This window comes from Rhipicephalus sanguineus, chromosome 1, assembly GCF_013339695.2.
Source record: "Rhipicephalus sanguineus isolate Rsan-2018 chromosome 1, BIME_Rsan_1.4, whole genome shotgun sequence".
In the NCBI taxonomy this organism is placed as follows: Eukaryota; Metazoa; Arthropoda; class Arachnida; order Ixodida; family Ixodidae; genus Rhipicephalus; species Rhipicephalus sanguineus.
The window spans coordinates 118,815,935-118,831,179 of record NC_051176.1 but is presented as its reverse complement, the minus strand read 5'-3'; the positions used below and the strand labels follow the sequence as shown (position 1 = coordinate 118,831,179).

Sequence of the window (15,245 nt, the reverse complement as noted above, 5' to 3'; positions counted from 1 at the left end):
TTATTATTTTTTATGGTTAGTTTAAATGATTTTCCTCAGGACCCAGTCTTTGGAGATGTCTGTATAGCACGTCGACTGATATCCCAGGGTCGTTTACTGTTTGCTTTCGTGTAAAACCTGTGAACACGCATTTGGCGCTCGATTGTGGAAATGGAATCGTAAGGCAGAGGCTCAGTCGTCGAGGACACTACTTATTTCGGCATGGGCAAGTTCACTGCTCTCCAGACAGTGGGATCTGCTGATAATTACTACATTACGGCTTCTTTCTTTCGTTGGGGCATACAACGCGGTCTGTATATAAGGGCTTTGTTTGATCGCGCAGGAAAAAGTACGTCCGCAGCGCCGTTCTGCGTTATTATATATGCTTTCCACTCCGTGAGGAGGAGGAGGCTGCCGCGAAATGTATACTGAGCTGCCCCTCTGGTTGCTCACAAGTGCTAGCTTTTTTTCTCGGGTTTGCTTCTAGGAGCATATTTAAGCACTGTCGGTACTGCTGAACGGCGGAGACACTTTTAATGTGAAAGTGCAGTATTCGCAAAAAAGTTTCCTGTAGCATTCTTAGTGGGCGAAGATTCCAGCCGATTTCGTTGTTAGGCACATGTTAGCAATGGCGGCCGGCCGGTGGCACATATGACATACGGTTACCAAGGAAAGCTTTGTAAATGTAGGCGCATGCCTGGGGCTAATAACGACAACTTCCCTGTGGTCGCCACAGCGACACCGACGCGTTTTTTCATCTTTTTTTTTTTACCCGTTTGAACAGTACACGAGCCGATTAAATTTCTCGCTAACATACATGTACGAATAACGCGTTTGTATATCGCGCTCCGCAGTGGAACGCACTGAAACGTAATATAGACAATTAAAAAAAAAACGAACCAATCTTACGAACTCAGCGATTGTAAGGTCTAGGGAGATATGATAGTTACGCAGCCACACGGTTCACGAGCTGCAATGCTGTGTAGGAGGCTTAGTGTCGAAGCTTGGGCGGGTTGGTGAAATATGGGAGGGTGCCCCGCCATGGTGGTCTAGTGATTATGGCGCTCGACTGCTGACCCGAAGGTCGCGGGATCGAATCCCGGCCGCGGCGGCTGCATTTTCGATGGAGGCGAAAATGTTTGAGGCCCATGTACTTAGATTTAGGTGCACGTTAAGGAACCTCAGGTGGTCGAAATTTCCGGAGCCCTCTACTTCGGCGTCTCTCATAATCATATCGTGGTTTTGGGACGTTGAACCCCAGATATCATTATTAAACATTGGAGGGAACACAGCGCAGGAGAAGACGGGGGCAAAGAAGGGCGATGCACACACAGCGCTGTGTGTGCGTCTTGTCCCCGTCTTCTTTTGCGCTGTGTAGGGCACTTGCTGTTTCACTCTATCCGAGTGAGACTGGAAACACGCTTTGTTCGTCCACTGCAGCAGACTTTGGTGCGGTAACAGGTCACGCGCCATTTGCATCGTTTCGATCAGAAAGTATATATATATATATATATATATATATATATATATATATATATATATATGCTCGTAAACATACTCAGATGTAATTTCGAATCGCTAGCTTTGCGAGGACGTGTTTCTCGCGCAGTTTCATTACGCGCGTGTCTTATATGGCGCATGACAGCCAGCTGTTCGGTTGCACTCACTTGCCTGCGCTTTTGTCATTCTAAAAGAACGCGGAGCCTCATTTTGAGCCATGCACCTGTATGTACTCGAATGATACCGGCTAGCCTTGATGTCATGTGCTAACGGTCGGAAATAAACTACATTTTTTTATGCGCGCACGCTACAGCAGGTTTCTGTATAGTATAAGTGGTCGACAAAATAGGTATCTCTCTCGTAAAATGACATCGTTAAACAAAAAAAAGAAACTTTCCGCGGTTGCATGGCGTCGCGTTTTGAGTGAGCAGGAAAAAAGCGAGACAAAATAATGAAATGATACTCGGCACGCGACAAACGAATGTAAGCGTGGATTGATCTTGTATCTCACTTCAGGCCAGACAGGTGACTTTGTTTCGGCATTCGTATTCCCGTACGTGCGCACACCACTGCTGGTTCGTTTCCGCGAGAAATCCATTGGTGTTACACGTATTCGCGAGTTGCATTTTCTACCGCGTTCCGCCTGAGACCAAGACTTTTCATAGATACGAACGAGCTGCGCGCGAAATAGCGCTAACAAATAATATCAGTGCGCGGTATAATGTGGTCTCCCTTATGGTCTGTCAGGCACGCTTTACAGGTTAACATTTCATGTTGTTTTCAGCCACCAGCGGCGGGATGTAGGGTGCCTTGATGCCTCATTTCTAAAGGAATGCGGCGCGTTCCTAAAATAGTGTCGTTCGATTCATTATTTTTCCCCTCCCGTCCAAATGCAACGATTAAGCGAAATTTATGATGGAGCGCGAACGTCACCCCGCTGCCACGAAAAAAAAAAAATACCCCACCGTTTAATTTCTCTCTGTTTCTGTTAGGGAAATGCGAGAATGGCGTGGACATCTTCCTGTTCGCATGTGCGCTCGTACGTCCTTTGTAGCTTGCCGCTATCGGACCGCAATGTTGAACGCCGGACTACTGCGGAAGAAGTAGCGGGCTGCCCTAGATTTAATGTATACGCATTCCTACCGTTCGTTCGTGACGGGTGCGAGCGCAATTATTTTCTCTCTTCTTTCTTCTGCCTGCGTGCCATCAACTCGTGTATATTTACCTCTGAGTGGCTCCTGTCAGCAGGTGTATATACATCGACTGCATCTTTCGAACGCAACGTGCATACAACTATAGCCTTCACTCCGCGCTAACTTTCCTCGTCCGCGCGAGTTAAGGGAGGGGTGATGATTTGTGTCCAATCCCGCGCCGTGGAGTAACTTTTTCTTCGAATAGAATAAATTTTTTTTTCTTTTTCCTCGTTTGCATGGCGGGGCCCGCAATACAAGATTCACTCCGGATTAATCTAAGGCCGTGGTGCATTCGAGCGTGACGGGAAGTTGATAACTATCGCTATAGCGGTCGATCGAATGTGTTTGGCGTGCCGCAGAAACCGGGCTAAATGGAAGGTCTTCGCACGAAGGCGCCGCCGCGGTGCACCGTGTTACGCGCGTGGACGTACTACATACCATGTATACGTGGTCTTGTGCGGTAAGTATAACTTTTGCTTGGATATGTAGAGTGCTCGTGGGATTAGCTTCGCCTCGGTTGGCACCCTGTGCCTTCATTCAGACTAGGCACGAAATTGCGCGCGCATGACTCTTCTTCTCTCTCTCTCCTCTGTATCAATTCGGCCTAAATGTAGTGGCGGCCGGCAGACGGTTGTATATAAAACGAAACCATGGATTCCGGTTGTTTGGTTCTGAGCAGCCGTAGATGCAGCGCCATCGTGGGAACGCTTGTTCTTACGTATTGGATCCTCGACGTGTGCAAGCCGCTGTAGATGTTTATCGCGATAATGGTGATAGTCGTGTTCGCTTTTTTTTTATCGGGCAATTAATCGCACGCGCGGGTTGGCTGTATGTATACACTCTCCCCGCCTAATATTGCAGTGTTCAGTCGGAGTGCTGGCCGTCATCATTCAACAGCCATGTATAGGACATAGCCCATGAAAGTACACATCGCTATCGAAAAAAAAAAGGAGTGAAAAGACTCACCTTTGCATGGAAGAGTGAGTGCCCTCCCCCCCCCCCCCCCCCCCCCTTCCCCCGTTTTTTTAGAGCAACGCCATTACCCTGAGCGCTAACAAAGCTTCTCGAGGCAATTTTTAACCGCCTTGGAGGGGCTTATGCTGCGAACGGTCTGGATTCAGTTTTTTTTTTCTTTTTTTTCCCCACAAAACAGTTCGTTCTGCCTGGTGTACGCCGGAGGATATTTCTTGGAGTTTATTTGCTTCTCGAGAGGTATTCGGTTCTCGGGCTGTAGCGAAGCGGTGCTTGAGAAAAAAATATATAGTATATCAATTGGTTTGGCAATTTCTTTGGCCTTGACCTCATTTCGCGCGACCGCAACATGCTTTTACAGTGGACACGGCTACTTTCTCAAGAACAACTTCCTTGCAGCACACGCCATCATCCACGTCCACGACCGCAGTGTCGCCGTGAGCTGCCGTGGTGGTGCAATGGTTACAGTGCTCGTCTTCTGACCCGAAATACGTGGGTTCGATCCCGGCCGCGGCGCTCGCATTTCGATGGAGGCCAAATGCAAGAGTCCCGTGTGCTGTGCGATGTCAGTGCACACTAAAGAGCCACAAGTGATCGAAATTACACGCGGCCTTGCACTATAGCGTCTCTCATAGCCTGAGTCGCCTCGAGACGTTAAACCCATTAACCAACCAACTGCATGCAGTGGGTTGGTTTACGGGGTCGCCGTCGTGGCTACCTAGATACGTGTATAAACGCCGCAACTCTCGCAGTATAGTGCCTTGAAATACCGTATGCGCAGGTCATTAAAGGGAGACTGATACGAAAATTTTTACTTGTCGTTCTTTTGCGTCATTTGAAAGGACAAGCCCTCAAGAGCCAGAAATTGTACTGGTAAGCTTGAGTGTGCCCTGTAAAACTAATTACAAATTGTTTTTTTAAAAGCTAGTTTCGGTTCCTACTGTATCCTGACGGCCCGACACAGCATAAGTTTCTGGTCACGTGCTTGCGCAATATATCGTGACGTTTTATGGCCGCTCCGTCGTCTGTCGCGCGCTGCAAGTGCGGCAAGCAAGTGCACAGTCAGCGATGGACGAAATTTTGTCTAGCGACCATGACGACAGTAACGACTAAGATGCCGAGATTGCCGACCCTGCGAACCATTTCACATTCGGCCCCGTCGCAAGCGCGTCAGAAAACGACTCGCATGACATCGAGAACATCATGCGAGAGGGCGTGCGCATCGGAAACGTCGACGGTGTATATTCACGTGCACGCACGACAATAGTTCGACTTGGTTCGCTCGCTTCGCGGGCCTACTGAACTACGGTGACTACACGGCAAGAGCAGGCGATCGAGAAAGCGACGCGCGAGCGACCACTTTGTATGTTTCTGTACCTGATGTCATCATAACTATAGCCGTACTGTTAAGTCACGAGAATTTGCACTGTAACTTGACTTCACGCTAATGTCGATGTCAGTAGGTGCGCCATGCGAAGATTGACTTTAAAATAAAATATCAACAGTTGCTGAGCTTCACACTTGGCCGGAGCAATCTGTGTATACAGGAGGTTAGTATGACTGAGTAAACTAAGCCTCGAAAATTGGTGTCGGTGCCCCTTAAAGATTACAAAACCATACAAATATATTTCCATTCCAAATGTATTTCCATTTCCAAATGTATGTCCATTCGTCTTTTCAGAATGTCTTCGATGGCAGTACGAATATACCATTTAATTTTATTGTGCACCGTTTGAGTATTTTAGGTGAGTTGAACAACATCTAGTGGAGCCTTTACGCATTTTACAGCTGTGCTATCGTGATGCTTGATGTCGCATCATATGAAGATCGTTATTATACAGCGACGGAAAAGTGAGCTAAGGCCGCTGTTTATGTGCAGCTTACTACTTGTATCGGGACCTGAATATTCAGAGATGCAGCGTGTGCGCGTGTGTATGTGCACATAGTGTATACCTACGTAGCACTGCATCACCTCGATGCAGCGTGCAAGCGTAACGTTCCTTTTTCTCTTGCTCTCCACTTCTCCCGAGTTTTACATCACGCGAAAGGTTTTTTCTCGCTAGATATGCGCCTCCTCATCCTGCTGATGGCGCCAGACTCCAGCGTGTATGGTAATAATAATTTCTGGGGTTTTACAGGCCAAAACCAAGATATGATTATGAAGCGCGCCGTAAAGAAGGGCTCCGGTTAATTTCGACCACCTGGTGTTCTTTAATGTGCACCGACGTCGCACAGTACACGGGCCTCTTATTAGCATATCGCATCCATCGAAATGCGACCGCCGCTGCCGGGTTCGAACCCGCGTCTTTTTGGTCATCAGCCGAGCACAGTAACCACTGCTGCGCCACCGCAGCGGCTATAGTGTCCCCGGAGCGGCACGCATCTAGAACGTATACGGGCTTCCGTGTATATACGAGCATACGAGCTTCGCTACCATGTGTATAGATATATTGCTGTGCATGCCTGCCCGTTTTTACGAGTCGTGGGCGTCGTCGTGTATATTTATACACACGAGCGCGTGCGTGTACTCGCGGTGTCGCATTAGCAGATGACCGCGTACGTTGCCCGCCAGTGCCCTCACCATGCATCTCGTTTTTTGAGCCACTCACGGGGGCCTGTGCCTTGCTGTTTTCAGTCGCAGCCGCAGCCGTCCGCGTGTATGGACTGCCTACTATATGTATACTAGCGCGCGGTACCACCAGACACCCGCGTATTACGGTAATCGCTGCGCTTTTCGCGCGTCTCATGCATGAAAGAACAATACCAGTGGTGCTCTGCTGCCGCGCACGCGCGCCCAGTCCGTGCCCGCCTCCCCAACCAAACACACACACGCGCACATACACAATTTCACCTCAGCAGGCAGGGCGTTCAGGAGGCAGCCGCAACCATGGTGCGTGCCGCGCACGAGCGCCTCTTTAGGCATTTAGGGCGCCCGCGCGGAGCGCGCGCGCTCACCGCCCTGATGATTCCGCGCGGCGTCGCGGATGCGATTCTGGTCGCATCAAGCCCTTGCGCGTGCGTCGTCTCCGTCTTTTCTCTATTCCGCCGTTCTATTTATAACGCGCGACACAACCCGTGACAAGAAGAAGAAATATGTACAGAGAAATGAGGAGGGGGGGGGGTCGCAATTAAATTTACCCTCGCACGAAGAGTTCGGAGCTCCGTGCCTCGCGGTCTCGGCCGGGCACTCCCTCTTCTTGGTCGCATTGGAGCAGGCAGCGGTTGACCGCGCGGGGTTATCTATAGGTGGCCCCGCTGATTCCACTCCGATGCCGCTGCTGACCTACATGTTTTGTTGACTGGCTGCGCTCGATGCGCGCGACGACGCTTCTGCCCCGGCGCGGGCCTTCGAGCGAAGAAACCGCGGCGACCGAAATCAAGTCTTCCTCGTGCGGGCCCGCCTTTCTCTTTTGTCATCTGCTGGTGCGCGCGCGCTCGCTGTGTTCGGGTGCACAGTGCGCGGCGTCGCGCTGTAAAACACAAAGCGGTGCCCGTGGCGACGCTAGAGAGCCTCTATCAAGATCAAGACGTCTGTGTGCGCGGTCTGGTGGCGGCGGCCAGGAATTAATTTCCTCGCTCTTTGTCAGTGTCGAGGATCTGTGGTTAGTGTCACGAGAAAATGAAAGCTGCCCGGCGTGGGACTGAAAAGTGCATGCGCATCGGGGACGCCCCGCGTATACTGTAGGCATCATCGTTGTGTATGTGTACATTGGGAGCTGCAATTGTCGTTGCGTTATAGTCCAACTACTCCCATTTTCTCTCCTAAGTATATTTATTGCTTTTCCTCCCATGATTCTGTGATTCGCGTCTTCGTTGCGCTTACGGCCCTGACCTGGTCTTTTTATAAGTGCCACAGATCGTCGCCACCGGTCTTTTTGTTGCCGTTCACAAAGTTTTCATGATTCATTCCTCGCCGCGTGGCTGCCACTTTGCGGTGGAGTGCAGTGTGCTCTGTGCTCTCTCTCTCTCTCTCTCTCACGCGCGCGCGCGCGCGCACACACACACACACACACACACACACACACACACACACACACACACACACACACACACACACACACACACACACACACACACACACACACACGTGTGCACTGCCCGATACACGCTGCTAAAGGGTCTACACGGTCGGTTTGGTTTCTGCCATCGACAATCGCATGCATTCTTTATGCGTCAACGTTTGTATAGTGGGCTATATCAGGGCTTTTTACCGACGGGGGTACGAACATTGCTTAGTTACTATGTTGCTTTTGTTACTATCTGACTAGTCCGTTTCACAGTGGACTGGAATGCACATCTAACTCACCTACTCACCTACTTTACGACTTAAACTTTGCTTATGTTGCAGAAAAGACGAGAATATGAGAATACGATTTTAAAAATCCAGTCAGCTTCACTTCGCGAACACTGTCGAAACAGCTAAGCTTATGCCCATAATTCACCAGGTTATATCGTACTTCTATGCTTTTCAAGTCTTCCCTTCGCTAGCGCTTAGCTTCGGCCTCCCTTGCGAGAACATCGCGGTTGGCTAGGCGACGGCATGCCCGTTCTCGCATCAGCTATCGCTGGCGCTCACGTCGGGTGGCTTCTTCATCGGGAGAACGAGAAATGTTCTCCATACTTAACGCGCAAATTCCTGAACACTGACACTGACACGCTATTTTACACTCCACTGCGCCTCACCGTCATCCCATCCTGGCGCGTTTCTCGAAAATTCACCCCTCAACATCCTCCACCCTCGCCCTCGCCTCTCGCAGTGCGGCGCAGCCCTTCTCTTCCTAGCGAGCTTGACTCTCGCCACACTGCAAGACCACGTGATCACTTCTACGCCGACCTTGGACATGAACGCCTCGGCTAAGAACAGCTTCGCTGTTCTTATAAGTACCTCGCCAGAATTTGAAAGAAAACCTCCTGTTAAACTAATAGCTAGGTTACCTTGTTGTTGTCTTAAACGCTGAAAAATGGCAGGGTGTACGACCGTAACGAGACGTGTACATATTTTTAAGGTCAGCTGTCCCGAAATGCGAAACATATTCGAGGGTTAATCAAGAAAAGAAATAAACGAAGCCATCTTGTGGAATTTCGTGAGGTCTTTTGGTCGCGTGCATCAACGCAGTTCCAGCAACTGACCGAAAGTCGCGCAAGCGCACCGGAGGAGGTTGTTGCACCTTACGTTGATCCGGTTGAAGCGTTACGTTTTGTTGTCGTGCTTGCTACAGAAGACGGGCAGAAAGCCCGCTTGCTTTCGTTTCTGTCCGTGTTTGTTGCTGGTCTGCTTAAGCGAAGCTTCTATGAGTTGCATATTTCAGTGGCCCCTTGGTTCGCGAAAAACCCGGCGCTGGCCAGCGATGTTCCGTACTGCGCCGAAGAATTCCCATTTCAGGGCATGAAAATTCTTTATTTCGGGCATTTTTCCCTGTATACTTCAAACAAAATCCCAGCATATTTCTCTGCACAGTGGTAGTAATGCGAGAGCACACACATGCGTACATTAGTGTACATTCGCAGCAATATAATACATGTGTATCACGTGTTTACGACCATTAAAATCTTGAATAGCGCCTGCGCTACTGCACAACACAAAGGCACTGCCTTCGTACGTAGCTCATGTGCTGTAAGTACAAATTGTTCATACGTACGTGTGGCTTCAAGTCTAACGCCCAGAGTGAACTGGAAGTCCCTCGATATAATTATCAGAAAGAAATCTCAAGGGCTATGCTTTTGCGTGCTGCACGCGCCAGAACCATTTGCAGAAACCAGAAGCACACTGTGACCACTGCGTTTTGGTCATCATGTGGGAATTTCACAGTATCTCCAATTCCCTGCAATATCGCAAAGATTCCCTTTTTCACTTTCGTCCAAAATGACGGCTGAAACTTCCCCGCAAAAAGGAAAATTCCCTGCACGGAACATCACTGGCGCCGGCCAGTGTGCGGACTTGCGGGTGTGTATAAATTCGGCCCTCGAGTAGTGCGCCGGTAACATGCGTGTTTGTATGATGCGTCGTTTTCCCACTAATTGATGCTCTCTCGATCGTGGGCTTGTCGGCGATCAGCCGTTCGTGATGTGCAAGTGTGATCTTTTATCGAGGTCGCTTGTCATTTCGCGTTGCCACCATTCATTGTCGCCTTTCACTGTTGCATTTCGTTGTTTCGCGCATGACCGTCGTCGTTACCTGTAGTAACTGAAGTGTTGCGCTGCTGAGCACGCGGCTGAAGGTTCAATTCCCGGCAAGGAGGACGGAAAAGGTTAGGGGAGAGCGCTGCGCAATGCGAAAGAAAGGAATAAAGAAAGAAAGGAAGATGGCCAGGCACGCACACTCCAAGCTTCGTTTGCCCCCATTTTTCCGATAGAGAAAGGGCTCCTAGTTTTTTTTTAGGGGCGAAGCTCCTTAAGGCGGCACCCGTTCGTCCCTCGTAGTCGTAGTAGTAGTCGTAGTGCGTAACCGTTCTTACGCTTTGACCTCCAAGGTGGTGCCGGTGGGAGATTTTTGCTGTGCGTTGTTGAACAATAAAAAATTCGCAGCGTGCGCGTTAACTAAAAGCCGAATTCTTCTGTCTCTCATTCCCCATTAGCAGCCATTGGCATGTTCCAGTAGGAAACGTTAGTAGAAGTAGAAGTGTAAGTGTTAGCTAAAAGCCGACTTCTTCTGTCTCTCATTCCCATTAGCAGCCATTGTTTACCTCCAAGGTAGTGCCTGGTGAGATTTCTCCTGTGCGTCATTAAACAATAAAAATTTTGTTCAAAACGCCGTTGATTGATGAAATAAACCAACGAAAGACGCCAGATGTTTTGTAAAAGCAAAACGAAAGAACGCCAGATGTTTCTAAAGCAAAACGAAAAGACGCCAGCTGCTTAACGAAAGACGCCAGATGTTTCCTAAAGCAATGGTTTTCTAAACAATGAAAATTCACAGCGTACATGTAAAATTAAAGTGAGCTGCAAGTCGTCATAACTCATCGAACCTTTAGTATAAACGCGCCCGATCTCACGTCGGTGATGATGTACTGGGCAGAATTCACGGAAGATTCACGGTTTACCGATGAACCTCCGCAGCTTCGCCCACTCATCATCATTCACTCCGTGGATATGCTGTGATTTTTTTTTTAAATCTCGCAACCTATAGTTGTCTTAATCATTGTTTGTTCAATCGCTGCTTAATACTTTTTTTTTTGTCTGACCAAATGTAGCTAGTCTCTGTTCCTTATGCCTCAGTAATGAATTGCCTGGTTTGTTTGATTTTACTCACAAAATATCACCATATCGGTATGACTGCTGTTGGCTTTCGTCTACCTCTTCTGGCGGAAACGACTTGTTCTTCCGAAATAATTAGAACGCGTGTGCTTTACAGCTCTGATGTTTTAGCGTAATGGTTACGATCCGAAGTAGCACGGTCTCTTTCAGCATCTCTTCGCGCTTCACGGAGAGGGCGAAAGAAGGCGAGATAGAAAGGAGGAAATATATGGAGCCACACGGAAGGGGAGCGTTCTCAAGAACGCCCCGAATCCTTCGGTAATATATCAATGCGCCGTGGGGCATAGTTGGGGGTGGGGGTGGGGGGTGGAGGGGCACACATGTGTGTTTGCCTCGAGAGGGGACTTCCGCTGTTCGCTTATTTGGTGCGGTGTCTGTGCTGTGTCGAGTGCCAACATGCAGCAGCCTTCACGAAAACTATACCAAGCTCTTCACGTGTCTCCTTTCTGCGCAGGATGCCGGCTATGGAACCAGCAGCGCTGACACCGTGGTCCCGTCGCTTAGGCCGGATGCGGCGGCGTCAGCGGCGGCGGCGCCGGCAAAGCCGCTGACTTTGGTAAGTGCGCGTAATGCACCGTGAGCACTCGTGCGCTCAGCTATACCTGCTTATGTTGCGCACTATGAGTCCTCGAATTCTTCGAGTACAGATCTCGCTTGCTCAGGTAGGCGTTATAAAGTAACGCTGGGTGACCTTATTATTATTTTCTTTTTCGCGTTGAAGGTCTTCGCAGCCTACGCCGCATTTTTATTTATTTACTTACAATACTGTAAAGCCTCACAGACTGTTAACAAGGGCGGAAAAAAGATGTTACAATACCATAAGCAAAACAGTTCCAAATCTCGCCGAAAAGCTTCAGCTGATCTACAATGCACAAATACACTTGAATCCAGCTTGCTCCGCTCTGTAACTGTACGTGACAAAAAAGGAAGCCTTAAATACACCAATTCCTGTACCTTAGGGTAAAACAGCATACGGGCATTCATCAACAAAATCTGTTTTTGTAACTTGTGTTGTTGAAGCAAACCAAAATACGTGACATACACACTCACACTCACGCACATATACATTCATCAGTGGAGTGTACGAACGGGATTTCAGGCGGGAACTTTACAGAAAACGTCGTCCTTTTTACCAAATATAGGTTAGTAACCCATTGTAACTTACATTATACTTATAACGCCGCATACATTCTTCACATAAACTGTACGCACTTAATGACGATGACGTCACTAACTCGACTAACTAGCAAAACGGTAGCCAAGTGACAGGGCGCAGTTAAAGACGGCAAAACAGAAAACCGTTACTAATGCAACTGCAGTATCATAACCGACAGTATACATGAGGCATATTTCCATTAGAACACGCCACTTCCACGATCAGTATTGCTCGATTCTAATGTAAAAGATGAACAGGGTAAAATAAATAAATAAATAAATAAATAAATAAATAAATAAATAAATCCATTTTACTTTCGTAATATTCAATACACCATCAATAAACGTTGGATAATGGTAACGCTTGTAATGAACAGTATGGGACAATGACTCCTGGTAATTGCTCTGTGCAGAAATTTCCGAACGAACGATGGAGTTGAACAACGTACGCGCAGTACAATAACCGGATAACTAACTGCACGACGCGCCTTTAAAAGTGATCCCGATCCCGAGATTCTCGATTTCTTTCCTTTTGGGGGCAATGGTTGTGCCGACGAACACCTTTGTACGTACCTAGATGAATAATAACAGTTACGGGACACAAATTTCTGTACCGTGCTCTCCTCTCATGCATGCGATACGAGGTAGGACGTAACTGTTGAGTCCAGCGTAATGAAAGAAACAAGTTTTGCACTCACATCACCACCTTAAAACACATAATACTAGACCACGAGTAAGACGAAATAGCAACTTGACCGTCATGCGCATCTTTTGTGTTAGTGTATAGCTTGTAAAAAGTTAGTAACAGTCAGTGCGAGTCACCTTGGCAGTTACTACCTTTTTACATCTTGTGAATTGATTATCATGACATGTGTGGGTGCCTTTGCGCTCAAGTGCGCTTTCTTTTTTTTTGGTCCGGGCGACGGACATGATGAGGACTCTGGCATGTCGCACGCCCACTGCTCACCGACCTCTCGCTTTATTTCAGAGAACTGGTCGTTGCTGCTTGCACACTATATCGTACTATTTACCTTGACGACCGAACAAATCAGTAACCCGCCTTTTTCTCCTCGTAAACGCAGTAAAATGTGTCTTGGTATTTTTCTTGTCCGTGTTCTTTTTTTATCGGATGGATTAGGGGATCGAATGCAGTCCTTATTAGTCGTAGGAAATCGATAGTCCCGCTAGCATCGGCACAGAACTAAAAAACCATGCTGCTATTTTTAGACGGAGCTGCATGCAGGAATACCAACGTTCGCCCCCCCCCCCCCCCTCTCCCGCCCCCGCCCACAACGGCGCACGCGCAGAAAAGAAAGAAAGAAAGAAAAAAAGAAAACAGGAGGACAGCATATTCGTGTACATTTCTTCGCCCGTTTTCTTGCGCACAGCCTCGGCCTGTCGTCTCCTTATGAACAGCGGTCAGGACCAAGGTTTTGGCGTCTGGTGCACGTTTGCGCGGATACGTAATTACGGGAAAGCCAGTTTCCGCAGTAAGGCTTTTCCGCTTAAAGGAAATCGATAAACGTTACCTTGAATTCGGCCTTACGTTTACGCGGAAGGGCTGTCGGCCACGAGCGTGAACGTACTGCTAAAAATTGAACTGGCCCTCTCGCAGTTGTTAACCTTTATGTTTGCCCGCTTGCTCATGAAGTCTCGCAACCGAAGCCATTTCCTCTAAGAAAGCTGTTGCTAATCGCGTCGCAATGAGACGATACGTCCCTTGGTATATGCCTGAACTTTTCTGAACGGTTTCCGGGATGACTGGTCTCTAATGGCTGTTTAACGGCGTAGTGTCATCGGCTTCACACGCCGGCATTCAGAGTTGGAATTCTCGTGTACCCATTTTGTGAAATATCCCAAATATAATGCCAACTACCTGTGCAAACCTGTATAGTGAGTGATGTCGACTATATACGTTTCCGTGAAGTAGGTAGATTTCTTCCTCCCACTTCGCGCTTTTTATGCTCCTGGTGAGGTTGATATCGAAGGAGAGTCAGCTAGGCTCACTAGGCATGCATGGTGCCCAAATTGACAACTAGGTGCTGCCTATCATATAGTACAAATAAATTGGGATGCTGATTATTGCGCTATTTCGTACGTGCTCGAACATTCAGCTTCAGAACCGATATATGGCAATATTTGTCAATTGATTCGCTGCCAATCACACGCAATAGAGATGTGCCTATGTGCCATAAGTGGTATATGTAGCCTTCAGCGACGATAACGACGCAACGCTAACGCTATCGTGCGGTCTAGAACACTGTGCGAATTACATTAGAATAACCAAGCCGAGCTGACAGCAAACGACTGCGACGCTAACGGCGTAAACGTGCAGAAAGAACGTTCAGAAAGTGCGCACAAAATGTCAAACTGATTCTGTGCTCTATTAACCGCGCGAAACCGATCGTGGTGGCGGCTATTAATAAATATTTAGGTGTCTTTCCACATTCTCTATACGATTTTCCTGTGCAAGGGCGTTACGCTTGTTGCTTTGAAAGATGAAGAGCATTGGCTGAAAGTGTTCGTTTGTTCTTTTTTTTCATCGGATTTCGAAAATGCTACGCATAAATGGGTGAATCTAATGGCTATTTTGTGCTTGCATGTTGTCAATAGAATCGTTTCTGCGAAGGCCGCGTGAGCGTGTTGTGGTGCTAGTCGCTCGAGCTGCGCGAGTTACCGAGTCTGTTGGGTAACCCGCGATTGTTGAAATGTAATATATGCGCGTAATCACAGTTACCTAATTGTTTTTCATTTGTCGCATTACGGCGCCGCTTTCCCGCGAACAACGCAGTGAGACGCGGGACGCGTTGCGTTTATGCCGGGGAGACCGGGACAAACGTTTTCATTACATGCTGGTAGCAGCCCCCACGGCAGTCGTCATGATTGTCCCCCGAGCAGAAACGACGTCTGTCTGTGTACGTCGACGGCACGGCATGCGAGGGGTCAGTGCAAGGAAGGGGGGAGCCATACTAGCGTTTTCGCGCTGGGTAACCCGCGGAGGACAATGGTGTGAAAGTGATTGAGGTAACCGACCGCGGGTCATTTCGTAATTACAGCCGCGGCGCACCCGCCGAGGCCTAAACGCCGAAGCTTCCCCCGTTCAGCTACCCGCACCCCTACGGTGATGGCGCATGCGGCGTCCGATTGTTTCTGTGCGTTTGTGCGTACGGTACAAGCAGAGTCTTTTGTCCC

The 15,245-nt window shown here is 48.5% G+C and overlaps 1 protein-coding gene across 2 annotated transcripts in view; it reads left to right on the top strand.

The window, feature by feature from the left end:
* LOC119396750 (uncharacterized) overlaps positions 1-15,245 on the top strand; it is a 296,740-nt gene that overhangs the window by 179,132 nt on the left and 102,363 nt on the right. For both annotated transcript variants that reach the window (XM_037664059.2, XM_037664067.2), the window contains one exon: positions 11,353-11,454. In XM_037664059.2, the coding sequence (XP_037519987.1) occupies positions 11,353-11,454 (102 nt within the window). The remainder of the gene's footprint in view (positions 1-11,352; positions 11,455-15,245) is intronic.